Raw genomic sequence first — 25,695 nt, 5'->3', positions numbered from 1 at the left:
GATTATATGGTGTCATGGCTTTGCAATCAAAAAATGTCGTTATAATGGAAGTCAATGGGGCAAAAACAGCCACCAACAACAAATTAGGGAGAACATTTTTTAAATCGAATGCTGCACAAAAACTAACAATGCATCACAGCCAATCTTGTTACTAATCTTTGACATGCCCAAGACTGTGATAAAAGGTAAAAAAAAAATCCAGTCCACAATCACTTTTTAAATTGAAAATGTGTGTTTGCCCAAATCAGTGACATCATTTATGAACTTGGGTAATTAAGGTGTTAAAATTGATTTATTTTTACATTTGGTAGTTTTGATCAGGACTAAGGTTGATTAACAGATTTATGCAAAAAAATAAAATTGATACATTTTTACAGTGGTTTAATTTAGTGGATGTTTTCATCCATGAAAATAACGAAAGGGTAGTGAATTGTCCCAGAGTGTACGGTTTTTGAAAAATTTCAAAGCATTTTCCTAAAATATGGGTCAATAAGATTTGTCACCAAAAATCATTCCATTAGCTCAAACAACGAGAAAGTTGTGGCCAAAATAAAACTCAACCCCTAGTGGAAAAAAAACATCCCCAACAATGCATAAGGGTTAAACCTTGCACAAAATGTTTTAAAGATTTCTATCTAGTTTTTTTTTTAAAGTGGTGGTCAAAATTGAAATAGACCATATTGAGACTTAGCATTTAACTTTATCCTCTAGATCATTTTGTAAATTGCAAACTATGTAAATTGTTACTGACTTTAGATAAACACATGTTGGTATGGTTTGTGGAAAAAAAAAAAAAAAAAAAAAAACTCCCAAACACTACTTTGCTTAAACCATTTATTGGAGTTTCAGATCTGGAAGACATTTGCATTATGCAGATTACTGGAGTCTCTCAGCCCTTGACAGAGTAGACACGTCTTGAGGAAGAGCTGCGGGATGGAGCAGGAGCATTCTGGTTGTTCAGTGAACTGGACCCACTTAAGACCTCAGAAGCAAAAACACTGGATGTACCTTGAGCAGCAACACTTGGATCATAGGGCAAGACCTGGGATCCAGTGGTATACTTTGTAGAAGAGCTTTGTGACTGGAAAGAGCCATCATGACTGGTGCTCCCACGCGATGCAGAAACAGACAGACTAGAAACTCTTGAAGTGGAGCCTCCTGCGGATGACTGGGAAGAGAACTGTATTGGAGAGCTTGGAGATGAAGAGCTACCCAGTGGAGCACCAGCATCTGAAGTTGGAACACCTTGTGTCCAATGAGTGGATGAAGGCTGCCATCTTTGGGACACAGAAGAGCCCCGTTGTGGTTGGCTGGACTGACTGCCTACACTTTGTGGCGAGGACGACACACTTGCAGATGAAGACCCAGGGACAAATTGACCTGTTGCACCTTGTGTAGATGATCCACCAGAAGCACTGCTTCCCTGCAGTGTAAAAGAGGATCCAGCCTGGGTGCCAGAGCTGCCTGTGAAGGTAGAGGTAAATGTCTTCCGTAAACTAGATGGACTGGCAACACCTAGGGATGAGGACACACCGTGATACGAGGATGGCCACCCAGGGCTAAACTGGTTAGCATTATTTTGAGGTGGAGATGATCCACTTGAAGCAGTGTGAAGCAGGGTGAAGGGAGTCGAGGACCCTGCCTGAGTGCCAGAGCTGCCTGTGAAGGTAGAGGTAAACGGTTTCCGTGAACTCTGAAGTGAAGGACCAGAATCAGCTTTGGGGAAGGACACTGATAAACTTGTGTAGGAGGGTTTCGATCCAGGGGCAAACTGACTTGCAGCATCTTGAGACTGGACAGAACCACTGTAACGGCTACTCGTGCTTCCTGGTGCAAAGAGAGCAGAGGCCCCAAGCGGAGCCATCGAGCTGCCCCGGGAGGCAGAGGTAAACTGGCTCTTTGAAGCAGATTGACTAGCAACACCTAGGGGTGATGCGAATGATAAACTTGGATAGGATGGCAACCCAGGGCTAAACTGGCTAGTATGTTGAGGCTGAGGTGATCCATCAGAAATGGTGTGTTGCAGGGTAAAGGGAGTGGAGGACCCAGCCTGGGTGCCAGAACTGCCCGTGTCAGTAGATGGAAGCGGCTCTTGTAAATCCTGAACAGTAGAAGATTGGGATGATGCACTTGAAAAGGAGTGGGACACAGGGGCAAACTGACTTGCAATAGCTTTCTGCTGTGGGGGTCCATCATAAGTGATACTTCCTTGCAGGGTGAAGGGGGTAGACGACTCTGACTGGGTGTCAGAGTTAGAGGCAAAATGCTCACTTGAATGGTGAACTGTAGTAGTCTGACTGTCTACATCTAGGGGCGACAATGCACACTTGCAATATACACTTGAGGAAACTGAAGACGGGACAGAACCACTGGAAGGGCTGCTCATTCCCTGCCAGGCCCCAAACTGAGCCCCAGTGGTATCCTGGAATGCAGAGATATATGGTTTACGGGAATTTGAGACACTAGCAGACTGACTGGAAGTGCTTTGGGGTGAAGAAATGGGCTTAGAAAGAAATGAGTAGCCAAGAGCATATTTCCCAGAGTTAGCTTGAGACGGTGGAAGCAACCCACTGTAATAGTTCCCTCCACGTGATGGAAATACACCAGAAGATTCCATTTGAGACAGAGAGCCAACCGGTGAAACTGCACTATGGGAAGTCCTGCTACTTGTGGGACCGCTTATATATTTGGTAGGGGATATTGGAGTATACTCACCCAGAGTGCCTGGAGGCTTAAGAGATAACCTGGTAGAGCTACTACTGCCTTGTACAGGGACATGACTAGAAGTCACTAACGGCATGCTAGACCTGCTCTGGGTGTTTGATGTAGAAACAATAGGTGAACTTTGAGAATTTGTGGACCGGCTAGCATCAAGCTTGTTAGACATTAAAGATCCTGGAGTATACTGACTAGAGGGAGTGAGAGACTGGGACACGCCACTGTAACTTCCAACTTGTGTAGGTATAGAATGGACCGAACCAGAAGATAAAAATGTGCCAGAAACTCCTGGAGATCTGGAATTAAACCAACTCGGGGTGCTTTGTTTACCAGAGGATAGGTGAGAAATGGTTGAACTGAGCTTTGTACTGGAGTCTGAGGTATACGGAGTAGAGGCCCATTTAGACAAACTACCTTCACCCTGAGGGTACAAAGGTTGACCTGAGCTTTCTGAATGCAGTACAGGGGTACTTTGAGAAGTGGAAGCAGCACCTGGAGCAGATGAACTGCTGTAAGAGGTACTCTGAGAGAACACTGGCAAAGGGGCTTCTGCTGATTGAAGCATTAAGATTCCCTTGGAGCTGGCCACCTGCAAAGTATCACGGTTGGAGTGGCCAGAAATACCAGGCACAGCAGGGTAGCTACTCCCTCTATATATCGGAAATCCAGAATCTCTTGCAGCATACTGGGTTCCCAAATTTAATTGACTAGCGACACCTGGAACGGTTGATCCAGACATCAAACTGCTTGAAGGCCGTTGAACTAGGGGCGGAGGTAAGGAAGCCGAAGCATAGCTGCTTGGAGCAGTCCGGTCATGGGATACTGACTGATCGCTACTAGAACCACCTTTGACAAACTGGAGTAGATTCAACTTTGACCTGCTTCTAAAGGATTTTTGAGGAAACAAAGTGGAGCCCACTTCTCCAACAGGCAGAGTCTCAGTCACGTGGGCCTCCGAGATGTCAGAATTTGAATAAACACCCCCTATAGAATAAAACAGAAAGATTACTTTCATACACAAGCCTTAATCTTTCTTGGAAGACAGGGGGAATGTGGCGTGGGGCACCTCACTTTTAAGTCCATCAGCAGTCCTCCAGAGTAGTAGGAATACTATCAAGGGTAACCTAAAAAAAAAAAAAGAAGAAAAAAAAGCCCCACACATTAACAGGTGTCTGCAGTCATTGACCATTAAAAAGCAAGTGAATAAACTCACATTTTCCATCCTTGACCCATAACAAATATTCACAAGTACTCAAATAAATAATAAAAAAACAAAGTTCAAGTTTTCACACCACAGAAACTGCAATTACCAGCATACATGTTGCAGGAGGTATGTGTATTTTATAGGCATTCACAAGTCCACAGCAAATTACTAATTACATGAAATATTGTTCACCTGGGAAACTGGTTGTTAAACTATAATTGAGGCTTGTGTTTTGAAGGCTCTGATACCCTCTGCAAATTAAACTTTTTTATATAGCTAATTAATCCCAGAACATTACTTTCACTGTGTAATGTTTAAATAAAATGTGTAAGACACCTTACATAAAATATTCCACATCATGTATGTATGATTGTATGTATGTATCTGTGGCATAATAGGTAAGATGGGCATGATTTAGGTAAGATGGGCGTGATTTCCCAAATTGAATTATTAGGACGGGTGACACTTCGTCCCAGTAGGTGGCGGAATATGCACCAAAAGGTGGTTTGCATACTGCCATAAAACATCAGTAGAAGAAAGAAGAAGAAGAAGAAGATAATGATGAAGAAGAACCTGTGGTCTCATTTACAAAACTCTCCGTAGATTTCATCCTAAAAGTGTACGTAGGCACAAAAATCTCTTTATTAAATCCAAGTATCCTTGTTATTTTTTAGCATAAATATATGACAATAAAAATCCCTAAAAACAAAACTGTTTACAATAGTTCTCAGATAAATATAATATAATTGGTCTCTTTCCTTTCCACGGGCCGAATAGTATTTCATTTTTTTTTTTAATCGAAGTGCACATATTGAAATGTAAACTGATTTTAAAATCATTCCTTACTCCATTACTTTTCTCGTGATTGTTTGGGTGGATAATATCCTCGCAGTGGCAGCACCGCTGTCTAGTTCCAGGTCAAACATCATTGAGTCTGTGTGTGTGTGTTAGGGCACGACCTATTTATTCTATTCATCTTTTTCAAATTAGTTCATTTCCTTTATACACTATATTCATTTGAGTGGTTTACTTTATATTTTGTTAACATTGTGAAATCTTTTGATTTAATCATTTTTTGTTGTTATTTGATATTGAGTTAAAGTGTATTGTTTAAGACTTGTGTAGGTTGTGATCTGGAACAACTTGTTAATTTCTCTCTCTGTGTGTGTGAGTGAGTTCTTCAGTTGGAGCTGATGGCCTTCATTGACCAGGGTTGATGACTTCCTCTTTAGATGGTGGTGGTGTTTCTTCACTGTGTAATGTGGCCTTTGGCATGCACTGGGGTCTTTTATTTTGGTATGTGAGTGTGTTATGTAGATTAAGAGCCCCTTTTGGAGAGTCTTCCCTGTAATTTAGGCCGCAGCTCTGTGACATTTTGAATGACTGATTTTAAGTGTTTCTAATAGTTGATGTTTCTTTTAATAAATGTTATGCTACTTCAATAAAAGATTGGTGTTTGATACCGGTGTCTACATGTTTTGCTTGTCACTGGGCAGGAGACCTGTTTAAAGTTTGTGATTCTTTGGGTGAAAGTACCAAGGTGGCTTAGTCAGGCATTCTTCGATTTAAATTAATTTATTGAAATCCAGCATTGGCCACAATCTGGTGTAGTTTACTATAGGGTTTCTCTTATTGGTTACCTTCACACCCACCTGACCACTCGCCCTGCCACATTTGGAATATTTGGCAGGGTTGCCATAGCTCAGGGTAAGCTTGTTTTTGGTTTTCCATTTTTTTCTTTTTTGCAGATGTGGGAAGGGCATTTTTTACTTTATTTTGTATGGAAATGTTTTGCATGTTGTGTTCTTTAAGAGGCAGAGCAGCACTGCAGGTCATTTTTGTGAGTGTGTGGGGGGGTTGGGCTCTCCGTGGATGGGCCAATCTACAATTGGTAAGCGTTGATGGGAAGAGGAGCTCCTTTTTATATAATGCATGTTATGTAAAATTCGGAAACCCCTGGGCATGAAATTGTTGAAAAGGAGGTAGGTAAAAGGTGGTTGCATCAAGCTGGAATACGTTAAGTTTTGCTCACTGGATGTCTGTTGGAGGTCCTTAGGTGAGAATGGGAGAGAACTCTGAGGGGGTCCTGGTATCAAGGTTAGTTCTCTGTGCCATTAATGTTGTATGGGGTGCACGGGAGAATATTTTTAGAGGCCCATGGTGCCCAAGTAGAGCTAGGCCCATCAAAGGAACTGTCGAGATGGCAGAAAGTCCAATTGGATCAGCTCTTTGGAACTTGTGGTAAGGGTCTTAGGCCATAAAGTGTCATTATACCCATCGTGTTCATGGTTCTTAATCATGGAATTGGTCCTCCTGTGGTAAATCCAAGGATGATTTGAATGTTTGTGACCTGGCCTTTTTGCCAGTGTAACCCCTCTCACCCGGGTCCTCTCTGACGCTCCTCGCACTCGCTCCGAGCGGGGCTCGAACCCGGGTCTTCCGGCATGGGAGGCGGACGCACTAACAAGGAGGCTAAATGGCTACAGCCACTAGCGTCTGTCGCTAGTGCGTCTCTTGAGATCGGGGAGTGAGGTTTACCTGCACAGCACTACTTGCTGGCCTCCGTTACACTCACCCCCCTAAACCTCACTCCCATCCGGGTCACGGCACCAATGTAACCCCTCTCACCCGGGTCCTCTCTGACGCTCCTCGCACTCGCTCCGAGCGGGGCTCGAACCCGGGTCTTCCGGCATGGGAGGCGGACGCACTAACAAGGAGGCTAAATGGCTACAGCCACTAGCGTCTGTTGCTAGTGCGTCTCTTGAGATCGGGGAGTGAGGTTTACCTGCACAGCACTACTCGCTGGCCTCCGTTACACTCACCCCCCTAAACCTCACTCCCATCCGGGTCACGGCACCAATGTAACCCCTCTCACCCGGGTCCTCTCTGACGCTCCTCGCACTCGCTCCGAGCGGTGCTCGAACCCGGGTCTTCCGGCATGGGAGGCGGACGCACTAACAAGGAGGCTAAATGGCTACAGCCACTAGCGTCTGTCGCTAGTGCGTCTCTTGAGATCGGGGAGTGAGGTTTACCTGCACAGCACTACTTGCTGGCCTCCGTTACACCAGGAAGTGTAACGGGTAGGTTTGCACCTCACCTTATGTCTTGTAAGGTCCCTCTGATGGTTTAAAGTGAGCAGTCTTTTGCATGCTAGTTGACTTGTTATAACTCCAATGTTCTGTCAAGGTATACAGTTGCAGGGTATGGCATTTTCAATTAGTACCAGTAAATTGGTCAATGTGGTTTCTGCATGACCTTATGCTTTGTTAACCCCCTCTAAATATGGCCTTCCAGTGGGATTGATTGCCTCATTGTCATTGGTGTAGGTAAGTTGGGGCATTTTCGATGCCGCTGAATGTGGGTAACACGGGTATAAAATTCAGTTAGTCAACTTAAGTGGCATTAATGTTCCTAGTTTCCCTTCAAGGGTTCATGAAGATCAAGGCCAATAACTGGTCAGTTCTGAATGTCTACTGCTTGTCAAGGGCTGTGGGCAAAGTGGTAAACAGTGCAATGTCACCCTCTGGTGTCATATCCAGTGCCATGTCAGTTTTTGTCAGGCCTTTTGGACAATTTCTGAGGTTTGTTCATCGTTGGGGTGACGATGCCTGATGTTAGGGTGGAATGTAGCAGTGTGGTATAGACCCTTAAAGATTGGCTGGCATTACCCAAACAGCTAGATCACGATTGGTCAGTCCCGTTTTGTGCATATAAACACTTGACTTCGAACACTTGATAATAACTGTGGAACACACTACACTATTTATATTTACATACACACTTATTTATCTAACACACATACTTGGTGTACACTTACATTTTTGCACATAATATACCTGTACATGCATAACTGCTTATTGTAATATACCTGCCATACAATTATCAATTTGTATATTGTCATTCCTTACCTACTTATTTGTATTTTTTATTATTTTATTTTATTTTATTTTTGTCTCTGTCATTCTGTTGCACTGCAGAGCATCTGCCATGAAAACAAATTCCTCGTATGTGTAAACATACCTGGCAATAAAGCTCATTCTGATTCTGATAAAAAAGGGGGAAGTGGTTGGTTTCTTGGGCTGCATCGTCCTTGGTGCTGCCCCTTTTTGACATGGCACTATGAATGAATGCTAGCAGCTGGGTTATCCTTCTGTCTGTATTGTTTTATATCTGTCCATCTTCATACTTACCCTGCCTTTGGGAACAAACCTGTGTCCTTTGCTTAGGGATGTTATGTCCCGGTATATTACGGGTGGCGTATTTGTCTATACGACTTTCATGACCGCTCGTCCCCCTGCCACATATGGATAGATCTCTCACTCTCTCTCTGACTCTCACTTAGTATAACTTTGCTAAGACATATTTTCCGGTTGAATGAGTATGCACTTAATATTTTGTAAAGTGCTGTTGTGCAAATTACATCAGTTTCAAAATAATTCAACACCAAACCATTAATTACAGGTGCATCTCAATAAATGTAAATGTTGTGGAAAAGATCATTTAAGTTATTCAGCTGAAATTGTGAAAATCGTGTATTAAATTCACTGCACACTGTCTGAAGTAGTTTGTCTTTGGTTCTTTTAATTGTGGTGATTTTGGCTCACATAAAAAAAAAAACCCCACCAGTTCACTATCTTAACAAATTAGAATATGGTTAAATGACAATCAGTAAATCAACTAAAAACACCCTGCAGTTGGTTAAATTACCATGGTGTTTGTGTGCTTGACTGGCCAGCAAACTCACCAGACCTGAACCCCATAGAGAATCTATTATCTATTATTGATCTATTGCCAAGAAGAAAATGAAAAACAAGAGACCGAAAAATGCAGATGAGCTGAAGGCCACTGACAAATAAACCTGGGATTCTATACCACCTCAGCAGTGCCACAAACTGATCACCCCCATGCCACGCTGAATTGAGACAGTAATTAAAGCAAAAAGGTGCCCCTACCAAGTATTGAGTACATGTACAATAAATTAACATACTTTCCAGAAGGCCAACAATGCACTAAATTTTTTTTGTTTTTATTGATCTTATGAAGCACTCTAATTTGATATGGTGAATTTGTGAACAAAATCATCACAATTAAAAGAACCAAAGACATAAACTACTTCAGTCTGTGTGCACTGAATTTATTTAATACACAAGTTTCACAATTTGAATTGAATTTCTGAAATAAATTAACTTTTCCACTACATTCTAATTTGAGATGCACCTGTATATTTGATGACTATCAAAATGACAATTCATTTATAACACATCACAGTTTTTTTTTTTTTTTTTTTTTTTATTCAGCCAGTGTTCACATACATTTTCAATATAGCATTCATGCATTAGGACAACAATCACTTCATTATGAATTCACTTGATATCACACACTTTAACACAGTACATATATTCATGGCACCAAAATAAATTATAATAAACATATTGCTTACACAAACAAATTACACACTTTTATACAAATTGTAAAATAATTAACAGTACACCACAAATGATAAATCTGTTCAATGTTTGCTTTTCTATTCCTTTGTAATTCATTCTATGAACATGGGCTTCTTTTCATACTTCATGTTAAATATGCACTTTTATAGATAGTTTATTCATTATTACAATAAAATATTCATAGAACGCATCAAGCTATTATACATTTAACTTGGCACTTCTGAAACACAGGCTGCTTTGTAGTAGATTTGTCAGTTGCTCTAAAATGTTGCCAGCAAAGAGAAATATTGTCCTTTCCTGCACTGTTCAGAACAAAGTTTGACCCACTGAGCTACACACACACACACACAATAATTTCACACTGCAGTGTAACAACAATATTCATATAATATTTGCTTTACTATTCAGCAACACTTACATAGTAAATAAATAAATAAATACCAAGAGCAGCGATGAAAAAAAAAAAAACGTAGTATTCCATCAATGTAGACTCTGTGTACTTGATCTGAGCAGAGAACAGCGAGTAACATCTAGAAGTGTAGAGGACAGATTCATAGCTAGTTGAGAGACCAAAGTAATAACATAGAAGGAAGCAACACTAATGTTTGGAGTCTCGGGGGTAAAACTCAGTCAGAGTGCTCTGAGGAATCCTCTTCAGCATCTCCTTGGGGAAGATTCTCAACAGCTGCCAGCCAATGTCCAGTGTTTCAAACACAGTTCGGTTCTCATATGCACCTGTGGCACAAAACATGTTAGGCTCATTCTGAAGTTAGAAAATAGTGCAACCCATATATATATATATATAACTAAATATTAGATATCACCTACAGTACATGCCATCAAAGATGGAAGGGAGTTGTTTCTTGGAGAAATATAAAGGGGTCATGTGACGTTGCAAAAAATAACTTAATTTTGTGTATTTGATGTAATGCAATGTGTTAATGCGATTTAATGCTTAAACACATTATTTTCCATATAATGCCTTTCTGAAATGTGACTTTTTTTTCACAAATCTCATCGTTCTAAAAAAGCGAGGTGTGCTGTGATTGGCCAGCTATCCCGTGCATTGTGATTTGCCGACTGCCTCAAGCGTGTGACGGAAGTGTTACCCTCCTTCATTCATGCCTTCTCCCAGCAGGACGAGACTCAGTCCAGCTGCTCTGCTCATGCACATCCCATCATCGGTTCTCTTTAGTGGTTCAGTTAGGAGTAACTGACTAATTTAGGATATTGGTTTTGTTTCACGTCAGTGGGAGAGTCAGGCATGTTTATGAACGAAACAAATTAATTTGTGGATTAGTGCGTACTGGAGACGTGAACCGTTTCAAATGATTCAGTTTGATTTGGTGAACTGGTTCACTAAGAACATCCGATTAAATTGAATGATTCATTCACCGTCCAGACATCACTAGACGAGACAAAACCAACAAAACCCATTACAAATGAGGCATTTGTTGCATCCAGTGGGAACATAATTACTGATTATAATGACTTATACTGTCTTTTTGCGATTTGTGTTGCGTAAAAATAAAACCATGTCTCCATTTTTCATCAGAGAAACAACAAACCTACTCTACACTGCTCAAAACTCACAACATGGCACCAGCAAAAACAGCGAGAATAAAAGTTAAACCCTTTTTGCAAATCTTCCCACATCATGATGTAGACATGGGGCCATGTTAGTATGAGCCGTTATAGGAGGGCGTGGACGAGTCTTAACTTTTATAAAGAATATCTCTTTGGATTTGAGACTTTAGTCTTTGCAAATTTACATATCTTCTTGAGCTTGTGACACTCCAAAGAGGAAGGAAATTTTAAAATCGCATCATATGACACCTTTAACATTACATCACTTGCTCACCAATGCAGTGAATGGGTGCCATCAGAATGAGAGTCCAGACAGCTGATAAAAACAACACAAGAAATCCACACGACTCTAGTTCATCAATTGATGTCTTTGTTTCTTAAAAAAGCACTGCTTTCCGCTTCACAAAACATGAATTGATGGACTGGACTTGTGTGGATTAATTGTGGATGGTGAGGTTTTTATCAGCTGTTTGGACTTTCATTCTGATTGCACCCAATCACTGCAGAGCATCCGATGGGGAACAAGAGATGTAATGCTAAATTTCTCCAAATCTGTTCCCATGAAGAAACAAACTCACCTACATTTTGGATTGCCTTTTTAAAAAATTTAAACATTTAATTAATTTTACTTTTACTAGCCACATTTCCTTCTTACTAAACATCCTTGCATGCCAAATGTAAATAACGAGAGCAATAACGGTTGTATTTTTCAATACAATCAATGCATTCCTAAGGTGACATTTACACTGAGGTAAACATATGCTTGATGACAAACTAAAGTTTTTGTTTCTTTGTATGGTGCTGAAAACCAGTTGGCAAAGATAAGTTACAATCATTGAAGTGCTTACACCTCGAAAACTGTTTGCCAAGCATTGAACACTTAACAAGAGATAATGAATTAGAATTAACTGAAGACAGAAATCGACCTTTTTTTCAAAATGTTTAGAAAAAACATTGTTTTTTTATGGCTGGATATAGATATCAACAATATTGTGAACTGATAATGCACAGAGAAAGATACATTTTTTTTTGTATAAACTTTGTTTGGGACTCATTTGAGGGCAGCTGAATAGATGCGTTTTTTAAGTTTTTTTTTTTTTTGGAAGGGCCTTAAGACAAGATTTTTTTTTTGGTATCATTCCACAGGTCAACTCTTATTGCTATACTTACCCTGGGAAATAAAATTCCTCTCAAATTTCTGTAAGAACTCCAGGTACAACAAGTCATCTGATGTCAGTGCTTCTTCCCCAACCACGGCCTTCATTGCCTGCACATCTTTCCCGATGGCATAGCAAGCATACTGCAAAAGATTAGAAATAATTTAAAATCAAATTTAAATCTCTATGTGCCTAAAACTTTAAGGCCTGTATTCACAAAACATTTTATCTTACCGCTAAGAGTTCTCCTACATAGTAGTAAAAGGTTTTCAGATTTCTTTAGAAGTTATTTGATGAAGAAATATGAATCGTACATCACCTTCAGCATTACAATTATTTCACCTGCACCAGACAGAGACTGAGACCATGCCATGGCACGTCAGACTAATCATCAGCTTGAGATCAGTTTATGAGATCGGCCTTTATAGAGACCACCAATCAAAGATCCCAAAGCAATTTGTGGCCAATAGTGACTGGTAGCCGATCAGCAATGGGACTAGTAACTATGCATTATTTATTTCTATTATATAGTAAGAACATGTAATGTGTAACAATGACACCTTAAAATAAAGTGTTACCAAAATTGAAAATATTTTAGACATAATTAGCTGATCTAAAATGATGTCCATACTTACCAGCTGATTAGAGACATCTGAGTGGTCTTTGCGTGTCATTCCTTCACCAATGGCTGACTTCATCAATCGAGACAAAGAAGGTAGTACATTGATGGGAGGATAGATCTGTATAGAAATATCAACAGTTGCTATTTAACAGCATAAAGGATTCAATAATGTTCTAAAAAATATATTTTCATCCAGTAAGCTTGATTCCATTACTCGCCTGTCTGTTATGAAGCTGCCTGTCCACATAAATTTGACCCTCGGTGATGTAGCCAGTTAAATCGGGAATAGGATGTGTAATATCTGTGGACAGGAGATTAAATTAAGCAAGTAAACCATTTATGATGATTAAAGTAATGAAAGAGGAGTAGGAACAAGTACTGTAGGTTTGCTAACCATCATTGGGCATAGTGAGGATTGGGATTTGAGTGATGGAGCCATTGCGTCCCTCCACACGTCCAGCCCTCTCGTATATTGTTGCCAGATCAGTGTACATGTAACCTGGGAAACCACGTCGACCAGGAACCTCTTCTCTAGCTGCTGAGACCTTCAAGATGATAGGGATTAATGCAAAGTCAGGAGTAGCATGTTTAGCCTTGATGCTAATGGCTGTAAGTATAAATTCACTAGGTACGCCAAATCGATTAATTGCAACCGAAATAAAAGTTTATGTAACGTGTGTGTGCTGTATATATTTATATGCATATATAAATACACACACACACACACACACACACACACACACACACACACACACACACACACGTGCATGCATTTAAGAAATATGTTATGTATATTTTAGTGTTGTCTTATGATTAATCAGGATTAATCTAATCCAAAATAAATTTTTGTTTACATAATATATGTGTGTGCACTGTGTACATTTATTATGGATATATAAATAAACATATGCATGTATGTTTAAGAAAAATATGTTATTTTTATATATTAAATATATTGATATATGATATAATTTATATGAATATAAATATATAAATATACACAAATATTTTCAAGATATATGCTGTATGTGTTTGTCTTTGTATATACAGAATAAATATACAGAATAAACGCACATATTATGTAAACAAAAACATATTTTGGATGCAATTAATCATTTGACAGCCCGAAAATTAACACACTGTACCTCTCGTAAAGCCTCGGCATAAGAGCTCATGTCAGTCAATATGACCAGCACGTGTTTCTCACACTGGTAAGCCAGAAACTCAGCTGAGGTAAGTGCAAGGCGAGGGGTGATGATGCGTTCAATCCTGCAACAGGACATCAAACATTTTAGTCCAAGTCACATTAAAATACTTTTATAAATAAAATATACATTTTGGGGTGAAATGCCTTAAACGTTCAAGAATATTTGAGAGTATACTGACGTGGGATCATTGGCCAAATTTAAAAAGAGGCACACATTGTCCATGGAACCGTTTTCTTCAAAATCAGACTTAAAAAATCTTGCAGTCTCCATGTTGACCTAATGACACAAGTTACTTCATTAAGATTTCCCATTGGTATGGATGTAGACGTTATTCTTTAATCAGAAGTGCTCCTCACCCCCATGGCAGCAAACACAATGGCAAAGTTGTCCTCACTATAATCCATAACATCTTTGGACTTCTTCACCAATCCCGCCTGACGACAGATCTGTGCAGCAATCTGAACAACACAGTTACATTAAAGTGAGAAAAAAAAGTGGGTTCAATATTGCTTCTATTGTTCTCATTTGTAAGTAGCTTTGGATAAAAGCTTCGGCTAAATTATTAAATGTAAATGCCAATTGTTAGGTAGACTGAGACGATCTAAGGTCAAATATTATTTACATATTTAGTAATACAAAGCACGACGCATTGCATACAAATCACAGCGAGAGCTTTCCAATATGCGCGCCACTGAGTAACGTCTGTACTTCCAAGTCAGAGAGCACCTGTCCATCAAAAGCTCACTATCCAATCAGAGTAAATCACTGTTAAGCCCGCCCCCACGAGAGGTTTGTCAAAACACCAAATGAAAAACTGTGAAGCGTAAGCGAAATCTGTGGCAATGCATTCAGAATCCACGATTAGAGAAAACAAATCTTTAAAAAACATTAACAAAGAATGAAGCATATTTGAAGAGCCTATTAAATATGTGCGACTGATTGTATTTTTCTTCTTTTGTAATGGTATATTTTTGATAGTTTCTGAAAAAGTTACATTCAGTTTTATAAAGTTACGTTCATTTTTTTAAGCAAATATAATTCCATATGTTCCATAACTATACATTGTTAATCATAAATTACATTTATGTTTATACGTGGAATTCAACATTTTTATATTTGTAAAATGCACACTTGTAAATTAACATATCTGTATATCCATTTAAACAATCTATAAACATTTATACTACAGGGGTCGTTGAATGCTTGAATCTAGTTGGCTGACGAACGTTCTGAGGTGTGCAATTATTTTCTGGGAAACGCACAGTGAACGTAGTTCCAGACAGCTCTCTTGACCGCTTTACAGTTTCATATCACTTCGCATAGTTAACTGTAATAACAGTCACTCAGTTTGCACAAAAATATGTCGTCAGCGCTGCCCTAACGATTTTATCATTTGACGCTTCGCGTTGTGGCCACATCACCACCTCGGGTGTGCATTATTTTTCTAATAATTCAACGGCCCATCGTCAATTATTCCTTACTTCAACACTTCTACTTCTGTATATAGTGCATTATTATTTAATGTTCTTTTTTTAATTAAAGGGTGAGGTGTATAAATTTTAACATCTAGCGGTGAGCTTGCGAATTGCAACCAACGGCTCTGTCCCCCGCTCACCCCTCCCTTCAGAGAAGCTACGGTGGCTGATTCAGGACTAAGATGTCGGCGGTAAAGACAGCAGAAAGCAATGAGATTTCTTCAATATAAAATATATTAAGGAATTATATTTACTTAATTATTCAATGAATCATTGTTATTGCGAATATTAATGCACTTGTTCATCATTGTGTCAGTGTTTTATTTGCAAGAACAACAAAGTGACAAAACATGCTCTGTAGAGCAGTTTGTTTGTTTAGGGCTACTGTATAAACATGGTGGAGACTTCCAGGTAAGGGAACCTTTGAATGTAGATATAAATTGCCCAAGCTAAGGTAATAAAAACACAACAGTTCATTAAGTTAGGTCTTTATACACATCTGAAAACATAGTTATGTATGTTATATAGTAAAATTACAGAATGCACCCTTTAAGGTTATATTCCATCTCTGTGTTATTCCTATATACAAACCTGATTCCAAAAAAGTTGGGACACTCTACAAATTGTGAGTAAAAAAAGGAATGGAATAATTTAAAAATCTCATTAAATATTTCACATTAGACTATTTCACTATACATTTCACTATTCACAATAGAATATAAATAACATATCAAATGTTGAAAGTGAGACATTTTGAAATGTAATGCCAAATATTGGCTCATTTTGGATTTCATTAAAGGGCTACACAGTCCTTGTCTCTCAGAAATCAAGATGGGCAGAGGATCACCATTCCCCCAATGCTGCGGTGGAATATCAGAAAGGAGTTTCTCAGAGAAAAATTGTAAAGAGTTTGAAGTTATCATCATCATCTTCTACAGTGAATAATATCATCCAAAGATTGAGAGAATCTGAAATAATCTCTGTGCGTAAGGGTCAAGAGCAGAAAACCATACTGGGTACCCGTGATCTTCAGGCCCTTAGATGGCACTGGTCACATACAGGAACGCTACTGTAATGGAAATCACAACATGGGCTCAGGAATACTTACAGAAAACATTGTCGGTGAACACAATCCACCGTGCCATTCGCCGTTACCGGCTAAAACTCTGTAGGTCAAAAAAGAAGCCATATCTAAACATGATCTAGTTGCGCAGGCATTTTCTCTGGGCTAAGGCTCATTTAAAATGGACTGTGGCAAAGTGGAAAACTGTTCTGTAGTCAGACGATCAAAATTTGAAGTTCTTTTTGGAAAACTGGGACGCCATGTTATCCGGACTAAAGTGGACAAGGACAACGCAAGTTGTTATCAGCGCTCAGTTCAGAAGCCTGCATCTCTGATGGTATGGAGTTGCATGAGTGCGTGTGGCACATATGCTCCCATCCAGACGTTGTCTCTTTCAGGGAAGATCTTGCATTTTCCAACATGACAAAGCCAGACCACATACTGCATCAATTACAACATCATGGGTGTGTAGAAGAAGGATCTGGGTCCTGAAATGGCCAGACTGCAGTCCAGATCTTTCGCCCATAGAAAACATTTGGCGCTCATAAAGACGAAGATGTGACAAAGAAGACCAAAGATAGTTGAGCAACTACTGTAGAAGCCTGTATTAGACAAGAATGGGACAAGATTCCTATTCCTAAACTTGAGCAACTTGTCTCCTCAGTCCCCAGACGTTTGCAGACTGTTATAAAAAGAAGAGGGGATGCCACACAGTGGTAAACATGGCCTTGTCCCAACTTTTTGAGATGCGTTGATGCCATGAAATTTAAAATAAACTTATTTTCCCCTTAAAAATACACATTTTCTCAGTTTTAACATTTGATATGTAATCTATGTTGTATTCTGAATAAAATATGGAAATTTGAAACTTCCATATCATTGCATTCTGTTTTTATTCACAATTTGCGCAGTGTCCCAACTTTTTTGGAATCGGGTTTGTATGTCTGTACTTTCTTCTGCACTGGAAATTTCAGCAACATTACTCCAGTCAACAGTGTAACATGATTTTTCAGAAATGATTTTATTATGCTGACTTGCTGCTCAAGAAACTCTTTGACTCTTTTTTACTATCAATTATGAAAACAGTTGCACTCACTGCATAATACTTTAATAGTAGGTTCAAAATAACAGAATTTATTTGAAACAAATTCAACAATTTGAAACAAAGTATAATTATAAAGTGATATTATAAATGTCTTTACTGTCACTTTTGATTAATTTAATGTATCTTTACTGAATAAAGGTAAAAATTTCATTCAAAATATCCAGTGTGTGTGTGTCTCTTCAGGCAGAATCACCTTTTATATAATCATGCTTTAAAATAAATAAATAAATAAAACGTTTAAAAAACAACAACAGCAGTCTCACCTCATTGTGGGGTAGACCAGCTGCAGAAAAAATGGGAATTTTTTGGCCTCTTGCAATACTGTTCATTCCATCAATGGCAGAGATGCCAGTCTGGATCATTTCCTCAGGATAAATACGACACTGAGGATTAATCGGCTGACCTACAGGAAGCAGGAGGAAATTGGATGGTACACATATCATCAATACCCAAAAATGCCACCGATGACTATTTGTGAGTGTCATAATTTATGTGGCCTCAGTGACATGTACCATTAATGTCTAAGTAGTCCTCCGCCAGCACCACGGGTCCTCGATCAATTGGCTTTCCTGAGCCGTTGAAGACCCGACCTATAACAGACTTCTAGTTTTACCAATTACACATGATAAAAAATATCACATGGCTTCAGCATGTCTCCTTTTTTCTTCTTACCCAGCATATCCTCAGACACAGGTATGCGCAAAATGTCCCCTGTGAATTCACATGAAGTTTTTTTGGCATCGATACCAGATGTTCCCTCAAACACCTTAAAAATTAAATAATAAGGGATGATACTGATCAGATTTCTGCAGTGGATTTTTTTTTTTTTTTACATAGGTATTTCAGAAGGTCTCATTCACTGACCTGTACCACAGCTTTGGAACCTGTGACCTCCAGCACTTGTCCGCTCCTCTTGGTGCCATCAGGCAAAGTCAGATGAACGATCTCAGCAAACCTGGGGAACTGAAGCACACGTTACTAAACAACCAGTTAACATTACATCAATTACTAGTGTAATCCAGCACTTTCCAAACAAATGAGATGAATGTCTTCACTTCTGAATTCATGTTTATAAACACAATAATGAAAATCTGTTATTGAGTAGAAGTGGCCAAGTCATCATTACCATTTATGTGAAAATATTTTATATTGACTTTTATTTTGTACTTTATACTCAATAACCAAGCTGACAGCTGTGGGGCCATATTTGGATGCATAATGTTTCTAAAACACAATAAAAATTAGACATGTAACAATGGTGATAAATAATATAGAAATACAATACCTTCACTTGATCCAAAATGACCAGGGGTCCATTAACACCAGCCACGGTTTTATAAGCTTTACATACAATAAAAAAAATCAATGTCAAATACAAACACAACTTAGTCTCTGAAGTTTTTTTTTTTTTTTTTTTTTTTATAATCAGTAAGCTCTGCATTATGAAAAATAAATACAGTAAAAAATAAAGCACATATCACCTGATAAAATGACATCATGTTATGCTCAAAGTGTCTTTAAAAGAAAAATAAAGAAAAAGAATGAGAATGTCATAACATACAAAAACATGAATCCTAAAAGGAAATAAATAACAGAGATGCTCATAATCAGTAAATAAAAAGACATTATGCCTCACAAATGTGCTATTCCTAACAATTTATTTATTTGCTTAAGTTTAAAAAAAAATATTTTACCATATTTAAGAATTAACCAGTTTAAATATCAAATCTGTTGAAGCTCCTAGCATGTTGTGATGTCATCAGTGCAGCTGATGATGGGGCCATCTGTGGCAAGCCAATTTATAATTAATCTGTTTATTTTGTTACTACTATTTACTTTTATTTCTAGTAAAACAACAACATCACAAGTATTAACCAGGATCCTATGATCGATTACGTTTTATCAATACCGATACCGATACTGCTTATCGATAAAGGTACTTATCGATACTGTTATTGATACTATGTGGTGCTAAAAGATACGATGTGAAATGTTGAAAATATCAAGTTATTTTATTACTGCTGAACTTTAGCAACTGTATTAAAGTTCTTCAGTAAAGAACAATGAGTGATTTTTTCTCTTTGTGTTTTATTTTATTAATTTTAAAGAAACAGTTTAGCCAAAAATGAAAATTGTCATCATTTGCTCACTATCAAGTTGTTTTAAACCTGAATGAGTTTCTTTCTTCTGTTGAACATAAAAATTATTTTGAAAAATGTGTGAAACCAGCTGCTGGTTATTTTTATTTTTTTAAATGTCGCAAATTTCCCCTACTTATTAAAAAGCTAGGTTCATTACAGTAGCAAACATCATGAACACGATAAACACCAGATGAACACGACCTCAACATATATAACAAACTACAAAGTGCTCAATCTGAAATCTGAATTTATTCAGATAAATAACTGACTATATACAGTACCGATTTAAAGACATAAAGCTTTATTTCCGAGATAGTAAGTTAAGATTTTCATTAAGCAATATTAACAACATAATTGTATCATTCATTCTAATATACTCAAATCAATTTCTGATACTAATACGCTCATGTTTAATAATTACTGAATAATTATGTTCATAAAGAAATAAGCAATATTTTGTGTTGGATCAGTTACCTGTGTCGTCAGTGCGCAGCAGACACACCCACCTAAACTATTTAAATATATCGCTTATCCTGCCGCTAAAGACCGCAAACACTGCAGATAACATCTGAAGTAAACATTAATTTACATACACATAACATAAAATCGAGTCCCGTTTGACTGATTTGCTTCAAATCGAGTGATATTAGGACAGCGGTTTGAATGCGACTAAATGGTGCTCTCTGCTGGTAGGGATTAGTAAGGATCGAACACTTCCGGTGGCTTCACTGTCTGCTGGCAGTTTAGGACGCGATATGTGATCCAGTCATATATATAAATCAGTGGTGTGGACCAGCAACTGTTTGGTTACCCACATTCTTCAAAACATCATCTTTTGTGTTCAGAAAGAAACTAACACAAGTTTTGGTACAACATGACAGAGAGTAGCTAAATAATGACAGAATTGTATGACAATCAGCAGTATGTTTAGTACTGTTGCTTTAAGAGCAGCATGCATCTGTTTTTCTCTCAACTGTTTACTTTCAATTAAGACATAATTAACTGTGTTTATACGTAAACTGTATGTGTTTATGTGTTTTAACCATATTAGTGCAATTAGGTGACAACTAAGTAATCAGGTGCTATTTGACCAGCCTTTTAGTGTATGCACACTTCAGGTGTACAAGCTCTGAATAAACAGATTAACTTAAACTAGTATGTATTCCAATTTTTTCTGGTAGTAACAACTTTTTAATTGGTAGTAGTACTTCTGTACTACTGTAATAACGTAATAAATAATAATGAAAAAGAACTAGTAACATAATTATATATATTAAAGGACTACTCTAAATGTTAAAACGGCTTGCCACGAAGCCATCACGATGCAGATCGTGTATAAAACCTGAATCATGTTGATTTTTTTTAACGACATATGTGGTGAAAACCAAACCTCTAAATTGATGTTAAGATCATGCAATTAGACATAAACAATATGCAGTTGCAAGGAACATATTCTTCAAGCTGACCCTGAATTCATTTGATTGCATATTTTGGATCAGGCGTAATTAACGTTACAATATCAGAAATGCTACAAATTAGAAGCTAAATGTCTGCAGCTGAAATTAACATGATGATGATGATGATGATGATGATGATGATTAGAAGATGCAGTGTAAATACAGAGCGCGTCATTCATTCGTTGCGACATAGACACATCATTTGATGGCTACGTGGATGGGTTTCTGTTTGTACGGGCCCTTCATAGTCAGCACTGGTCACTCACTTAATCTCGGCTGAGAAATGTAGTCACGAGTCACGGCGAGGACATTTTCCCGAACGGCGACGTATTTGCTCCCGGTAACAGCAGATGATATTTCACTCACGGCTCCACTCACCATTCCTCTAAGAGCCTTCATGATGACTATACTACACAAAAATCACAACTGTAAGCTAAGCGTGAGATCACGACTGATCATGCGCAATAGTGTTTATGTGGTTCTCCCCCCTCCCCTTTTCAAAATCGACGCAGTGAACAATGGCGCCCTCTAGAGGTGTCACTAGAGACAGGATAATAGGATATGCTTTATTATATTTCATATTATTAGAATAACAACGTGAGTAAAAATATGTTAATTTCAGAATTTAAATGTTTTTACGTTTCTACTTTGCTTGAATGATACCAGCTCTAAATGATCTTTGTGCAAATCCCGATGATCATGTAGATAGATAGATAGATATATATATATCTTCAAAATTAGTTTAAATAACATATAATTATTATTTTTACAATTATTGTACAATTATTCAAGAAGCAGTATGTATGACTGCATATTAATTTAATTTTTTTTTTACAAAATGCTTAAAAATAGACTTCCATTTGTATTTTAACAAAAAATGTGGATATTAAAAAAGTTATGATTTTGTTGTTTTTCAACAACTGATTTTCTTGAATGTTTCATTGCAAATTCAACAAACAAATTTAGAATAAGTCCTAAAAAAAAAAAAAAAAAAAAAAAAAAAAAACAATTACTATTAATTGTTACATCCAACTATAAATACACATCCAATTTCATCACCTTTGTTTTCCCTTTTTTTCTGTCATTACATTTCTTGTCATTACAGCTTATTGATGTTTAAAAATTACCATCAACATCCAAATATCATAGAACAACCATACAATTTCCATATTTACTGTATTTACATCATCTTAAGAAAACATCAACAATGGAAGCTCCTCACACACAAATATAGAATTTAGGTCTTGTTAAGAGATTTTACCAAATCATATGTGCATTATTAATCCTATACATAATATCCTTCTTTCACATTAAACCTACTGTATAATTACATTGAACGTTACATAATTACAAGGCAAAACATTTTGATTCCTGTAGGCTGTATTCCTGAGGGTGCAGGAGCATCCTCTCTTTAAGGACAGAAAGAAAAATAAAAGAAATCAGAGCCAGAAAGTCTCATTATTAACATCAAACTTCACATCATTGAAGCAAATGGATGGATTCATGAAGAAAAATGGAGGGGTTGATATCACCTAATCTCATTGGAGAACTCTTTCTCATGTTGATTCCAGTTACATTTGAGGATGATAAGCCATATAATGATCAGAGGGATCATGATGATCAGTAAACATCCAACAATGGTTCCTGTGATGACCCCCGCTCTTTTAGGAGCTTTGGAAGATTGAGAAAACAATTATGAGAAATCAGTTAGCATAAAATCACCACAGGGTGTGTCTATACGCTTCACTTACGCATCAGAGATTGAAGGTGAAGCCGACAGCTCTCTTTCCCAACAGCAATAGAAACTGCACAGGAATAGACACCGGAGTGGCTTACGGAGTGATTACTGATCAGAAGTTCTCCTAATGACGGAGTCTAAAGGTATGGAAGAAAACAACAACAACAACAACAACAACAACAAAAAAACATGATTTAAATTATTTAGAAATGTCAGTCGTCCATAAATCTATAGGTTTTTATATATATATATATTTTTCTCATATGTAGAAATATGTAGAAATGTTATTATAATGCATCATCTGTGAAAGTACAAGGTGCTTTATTATATTTCATATTATTAGAATAACAACATCAATACATATTTATGTTTCATTTAGTTTTAATTTTTATATATATATATATATATATATATATATATATATATATATATATATATATATATATATATATATACACTTTCTATGTACAATTATATGCATAAATAACTTCTTTAATCCTTGCTGATTTTCAACGACAATTAACCAATTCCCCCATGTAAAAACAATAAATGGCTTAAATGACACAAAAATTTTATTAAACAAATTCTATTTATAATTTTTTTTTTTTACAAAAAAATTAATTTGTTTTTGTTTTTCATTTTACATTATTTTATTTTAAATAGGTGCTAATTAACTAGGTTAATTTAGGTCCTGCATGGAATGCATTTCCAATATTTCTCTCCACTAGACATAATTCAAATAAATTGTTCTCTAATGCATAATATATTATATCATAGGCTCAACATTCTTTTGCAAAAGCCATAATTAAGAAATTAAAACTTCACTAGGGAATCACTGGACAAGAAGCATGTCATTATAACACTTTACCAGCTGAGGTAGCCCTTACTCTGAAATGCATCTGGAGGAATGGACCCTCCACTCTCTCTCCTCCATGAATACAGCAGAGGTACAGTGCGTTCATCTGACCTGCAGCGGAGAGATGCTGCTTCACCACCATCGACCCAAAACGTGGGCACAGACGGCCTCACTGCCACAAAGAGAGGCGAAACAATTTTTGCATTCACAATCAACTCAATACTTCAGCACAATCTGTGTGAAAGTGAAAATAGTCCTTTCACTGCCACAAAGAGAGTCCAACAACTGTTACAATTCACCCATACAAATTCAAGACTGTTTATAAATTGCATTGTGAAATTTTATAGGAAGCAAAAATAACTTCTGAGAAGTGGTACACAGCTATTATCTTCAAGGACATCTCTTTAAAATAAACCTTTTCAGAGGAAAAAAATCATTTTCAAACTGTTTGGCCCTTTTCAACAGCTCTGAGTTTGCCTGAACACATCTCCGTTTCTATTGGTCAAATGAACTGACAGCCCCGCCCCCACTCACACTCCATTGGTTGAGCCCCTTTGTTGCCGTAACATTTAGCTTTGATTGTAGAACTGTGGTGTACTTAAATGTAGTCTTTGCATATTAAACGGGGAAAGAGGAAAGTATTGCCAAATCAAAATCTGAAAGAAATTTAAAGATCCCTAATGGAAACATACCCATAGTAGATAATGATTCAGAATCTCACACAGAAAATAGCTTATACTCCATGTTGCAAAATAAGGTTGCTAAAAAAGACTGGATATACAGTATATGTGACATTACCCATCACAATCGCCTATGTCTGCTTGGCTCGACGTGTAGGTGCAGTCTAGAGTAACCGGATCCCCTTGAGCCATCTGAAGAGTTTGTGGCCCACTGGAGGTCACTTTCATTGCTGCTGTCACATCTGCAGAATATGGCGAGAGATTCATGTGCATCCACTAAAAAAATGCTCTGAAGAGCTGTTCAGTCGTGACGTTGGTTTATATTCCAACCTGCAAGTTAATATCATTCATTTTGAATAAGGTTTTCTTTTTATTATTTATTTATTGAGTAAAATAGGGTTGTGGTTAACATTATGTGAATAAACTTTAATTTTGTGCTACATATTTACTCTGGAGGCCCATTTCCACCACATGAGAAACAAAATCATGCTTTGGTAAATTATAATTATGAGATACAGTAATTTTTATTATTATTTACAACTGGAAAAAAGTATTTATATTTAATGTATAAAGTCAAAATTATGAGATAAATAGTCATAATTATGATAGAAAAACAATTATGACAGTAAAAAATGTTGAGATAAAAAAAAGTCATAAAAATCTAATTTTAAGTTTTTATGCTAAATGTGTCTTTATAGGTTATAATTTTGACTTTGTTTTGACTTCTTAATCTCATTATTCCTTAGTTTCTAATAATATTGACTGTATCTTATGAAAAATGACTTTTTTCTTACATGAAAGAAATTGGCTTCCGTAATAAATACATTCACACCTACAAACATACTGACTACAACAAAACATCACATACTTGCAGACATGGAAGTAACTTAAACATAAACATAAACTTTACATAAATTAAAAACTGCTATTCTGAAAAATAAAAATAAAAATCAGAAGGAATCCATGGCTTGAAAATGCCACCTGTCTCATTTAATAAATTAACAATGGACTACAAACATCTTCAAACTGTTCATGTAAATGCAGTTTACAGATCATTTTCTTTTAAATGTGATATTGAAGCTTCAAACCAGAATTAATTTATTAGCATAACTATAGTCTTCGGGTTGTTCTGTTCTTTCTAGGTATATTTTGTCTCTGTCTGTCAAAGTCCAAGGATGATCATTTTCAATTAGCCTGTTATTCCCAAATCTCTCATAGTCCTAGTTTCATGCTGACA

At 37.3% G+C, this 25,695-nt stretch overlaps 3 protein-coding genes across 3 annotated transcripts; all 3 read right to left on the bottom strand.

Moving 5' to 3' along the window:
• Positions 1-817: 817 nt before the first annotated feature.
• Positions 818-4,052, bottom strand: LOC113109723 (flocculation protein FLO11-like). The gene is made up of 3 exons (XM_026273463.1): positions 3,932-4,052; positions 3,790-3,842; positions 818-3,702 (listed from the first exon to the last, which is right to left on the bottom strand). The coding sequence occupies exons 1-3, from the start codon at positions 3,949-3,951 to the stop codon at positions 890-892; spliced, it is 2,886 nt and encodes a 961-aa protein (XP_026129248.1). The 5' UTR covers positions 3,952-4,052; the 3' UTR covers positions 818-889.
• A 5,138-nt stretch (positions 4,053-9,190) lies between these two features.
• On the bottom strand, positions 9,191-21,658 carry LOC113109721 (V-type proton ATPase subunit B, brain isoform-like). The gene is made up of 14 exons (XM_026273462.1): positions 21,451-21,658; positions 18,872-18,927; positions 18,451-18,549; positions 18,259-18,352; positions 18,099-18,176; positions 17,850-17,989; positions 14,300-14,401; positions 14,122-14,219; positions 13,881-14,004; positions 13,130-13,280; positions 12,954-13,036; positions 12,749-12,853; positions 12,127-12,256; positions 9,191-10,104 (listed from the first exon to the last, which is right to left on the bottom strand). Exons 1-14 carry the CDS (start codon positions 21,581-21,583, stop codon positions 9,968-9,970), a joined length of 1,530 nt encoding a protein of 509 aa, XP_026129247.1. The 5' UTR covers positions 21,584-21,658; the 3' UTR covers positions 9,191-9,967.
• An 865-nt stretch (positions 21,659-22,523) lies between these two features.
• LOC113109458 (coxsackievirus and adenovirus receptor-like) lies at positions 22,524-24,686 on the bottom strand. Its single transcript, XM_026273023.1, has 5 exons — positions 24,577-24,686; positions 23,804-24,000; positions 22,936-23,046; positions 22,717-22,855; positions 22,524-22,593 (listed from the first exon to the last, which is right to left on the bottom strand). Exons 1-5 carry the CDS (start codon positions 24,684-24,686, stop codon positions 22,524-22,526), a joined length of 627 nt encoding a protein of 208 aa, XP_026128808.1.
• Between the last annotated feature and the right edge of the window lie 1,009 nt (positions 24,687-25,695).

This window comes from Carassius auratus, chromosome 10 (genome assembly GCF_003368295.1).
Source record: "Carassius auratus strain Wakin chromosome 10, ASM336829v1, whole genome shotgun sequence".
In the NCBI taxonomy this organism is placed as follows: domain Eukaryota; kingdom Metazoa; phylum Chordata; class Actinopteri; order Cypriniformes; family Cyprinidae; genus Carassius; species Carassius auratus.
This window is presented reverse-complemented; position numbering and strand designations above follow the sequence as displayed.